This window comes from Austrofundulus limnaeus, unplaced genomic scaffold (assembly GCF_001266775.1).
Source record: "Austrofundulus limnaeus strain Quisiro unplaced genomic scaffold, Austrofundulus_limnaeus-1.0 Scaffold364, whole genome shotgun sequence".
NCBI classification, from domain to species: Eukaryota; Metazoa; Chordata; class Actinopteri; order Cyprinodontiformes; family Rivulidae; genus Austrofundulus; species Austrofundulus limnaeus.
The window spans coordinates 118,606-121,651 of record NW_013952766.1 but is presented as its reverse complement, the minus strand read 5'-3'; the positions used below and the strand labels follow the sequence as shown (position 1 = coordinate 121,651).

General features: G+C 41.8%; 1 protein-coding gene across 1 annotated transcript in view; it reads left to right on the top strand.

The window, feature by feature from the left end:
- Nucleotides 1-121: 121 nt before the first annotated feature.
- The window catches only part of nudt13 (nudix (nucleoside diphosphate linked moiety X)-type motif 13), a gene marked incomplete at its 5' end in the record, with an annotated part of 5,137 nt that continues 2,212 nt past the window's right edge, over nt 122-3,046 (top strand). The window contains 5 exon segments of the mRNA XM_014023321.1: nt 122-264; nt 456-563; nt 684-790; nt 882-1,007; nt 2,596-2,707. Coding sequence (XP_013878775.1) covers nt 122-264; nt 456-563; nt 684-790; nt 882-1,007; nt 2,596-2,707 — 596 coding nt within the window.

Here is a 3,046-nt window from a genome sequence, read left to right as displayed (position 1 = left end):
GATTGACTGATTGATTGATTGATTGATTGATTGATTGATTGATTGATTGATTGATTGATTGATTGATTGATTGATTGATTGATTGATTGATTGATCGATGGAACCCCTCCCTCCCTCTCAGGTACCTGAACAGGCTGAAGAACGATGAGGAGGCGTGTGTTGCAGCTCTTCAGGAAGGTTCTGTGTTCTTGTTCCACCACCTGGTTCCGCTGCTGCAGGGCGGAGCCAGAGGAACCCTCTCTCTGGCTCCTCTCACCTGCTCAGGTATTCAGCTTCAGAACCTGGACCAGCACCTCCGGTTCTGAATCACAGAACAAAAAATAGAACCCGTGATACCGAACCGGAAACTGTTCTTTCCTGTAGAACCACAGTTCCAGAACCAGCTGTAGAACCAGAACCTTTTTTTTCCAACACATCAACTCCTCTCTTCAGCAGTTTGTGTTTTTATCTTCCAGATGTTCAGTCGGTTCTGGAGAACCTTGGTTCTGACGGATCCCTGCTGAAGGAGTCGGTTCTGGTTGGTTGTTCAGAACAGAACCGGGCTCAGTTCTGTCTGGATGTGGGTAAGAACCTGGTAATCCCAGATTATAGTTTCACACTCTGAGAACATTTCAGAACTTTGAACTCCGTGGTGAGAACCTGGATGCACCGGTTCTGGACGTTCTGTTCTGCTGTGTGTCCAGGAGAACTGGACCGAGCAGCAGTCGAAGCAGAGTGTAACGGAACCTTCGTGGACCTGAGGAAAGCCTTCTTTCTTCTGACCGAACCCGAGGCACCTCTGGTGGCCAAGGTGACATTTGGACCCTGAGGTTCTGTTCTTTGCGACGGTCCAGAAACCCAAGTTTGGTTCATGTGATCTAATCCAAGTTCTGGTTCTGAAGGCTCAGGCTCTGCTGCGCTGGCACCAGGTCAACAGGTTCTGTGGAGCCACAGGGCAGCCGACCCAACGGAACCGGGCTGGCAGCCAGAGGGTCTGCAGCGGCAGCTCCATCATCTCCTACCCACAGGTAATCAGTCGGAACACGCGTCGGTCATCTGTGTTAATACTGGTGGTCAGAACCAGGAACAGGACCAGGACCAGAACCAGAACCAGAACCAGGACCGAACCAAAAGAAGATCCATGTATAAGTTCTCTGTAACAGATTCACTTCAGTGGACCGGTTCTGATTGGTTCTTTTTTAAATAATAATAATAATAATAATAATAATTATTATTATTATTATTATTATTATTATTAGAAATTAATTCATTTCATTTGTAACAATTATATACAGAACAAAGAACAAAAAACATGAAAGAAGAATAAATCTTATAACATCTGCCCCTTTTTTATCCCAAGAATACAGAATGTTCAAAATGAAAGAAAATTACAACAAAAATCAAAACAACAGAAAACACACAAAAACAAAGCTAAACTCAAACAACAATTTGCATAGATTCACTTATGAATACTAGATTTTATCATTATCTTTGATATATACAAAGATCTGGCATTTTTAACCTCATTTTCCAGACCGTTCTATAATCTTAATCCCTGGATTAAAGTGGATCGCTCCTTCAGGCTCGTATGAAACCAGGGTTTCACAAACATTTCAATTCCTTTAAGATAATAACAGCTCTCTCTCTTTTAACAAAATTTACCTGAATGTTGAAAGGTAACACACCTTTATGAACATCTCTACTTTAACAGCAACATATTATAATCAACCAAATCATAGAATTTGAATAATTTCAATTCATAAAACCATTTATTAGATGGATGGCTGTAATTTTTTTCTAGTAATAATTCTTATAGCTCTTTTCTGTAAAATAAAAATAGGATTTRTGATAGTTTTACAAGCTTTACCCCATACYTCAATACAGTAAATTAAATGTGGAACAATTATAGCGTTATACAACATAAACAGTGCTTTATCATTGAACAGTTCTCTTACTTTGTACAGGACTCCAATAGATTTGGCTATTTTTGTTCTTAAAATATTTATATGATTTTTCCCTGTCAGTTTTTCATCAATAATGACACCCAGAAACTTCTCTTCACTGACTCTACAGATCTCAACATCATCAATTTTAAATGAAACATCTACAGTTCTCTTACTGTTTCTGAAAATCATTTAATTTGTTTTGTCCAAGTTTAATTATTTATTTAGTTGAAACAAATTTTGTATTTTCATGAATTCTGTCTGTACCATCTCCAACATTTGTTCTATATCTTTACTGGAACAAAAGAATGTTGTATCGTCAGCAAATAGAACACACCCAAAAAGTCCCGACACATTGACCAAACTAAATAACTTAGGTCCGAGAAGGGAACCCTGCGGCACTCCACGTGAGATGTTACAAAACTCAGATCTTATATTATTTATTTGTACAAATTGTTTTCTGTCTTCCAAATAACTAGATACACACTGTAATGCAGGTCCTCTAAAAACATATTTATTTAGCTTTTCAAAAAGAATACTGTGGTTAATAGGATCAAACGCTTTTTTTAAATCAACAAAAATACTAACACTTATTGTTTTTGGTCAACAGGTTTTTAGTTATTTTCAGTAGATCTGACTGTTACCTGAGTGTCACTCACCTGTTCACCTGCAGATGTCTCCGGTGGTTCTGGTTCTGGTGTCTGACGGGACTCGGTGTTTGTTGGGCCGTCAGTCGTCCTTCCCTCGGGGGATGTACAGCGCCCTCGCTGGCTTCGTTGACATGGGTCAGTCTCACCTGTCTGTCTGTCCACCTGCCGGCTCACCTGTCCATCTGCCGACTCACCTGTCCACCTTCCGACTCACCTGTCCACCTTCCGACTCACCTGTACATCTGCCGACTCACCTTTCCGCCTGCCGACTCACCTTTCCGCCGACTCACCCGTCCACCTGCCGACTCACCCGTCCACCTGCCGACTCACTTATCCATCTGCCGACTCACCTGTCCGCCGACTCACCCGTCCGCCTGCCGACTCACCTGTCTGTCTGTCTGTCTCTCTGTCTGTCTGTCCTTCTGCCAACTCACCTGTCCACCTGCCGGCTCACCTGTCTGTCTGCCGACTAGG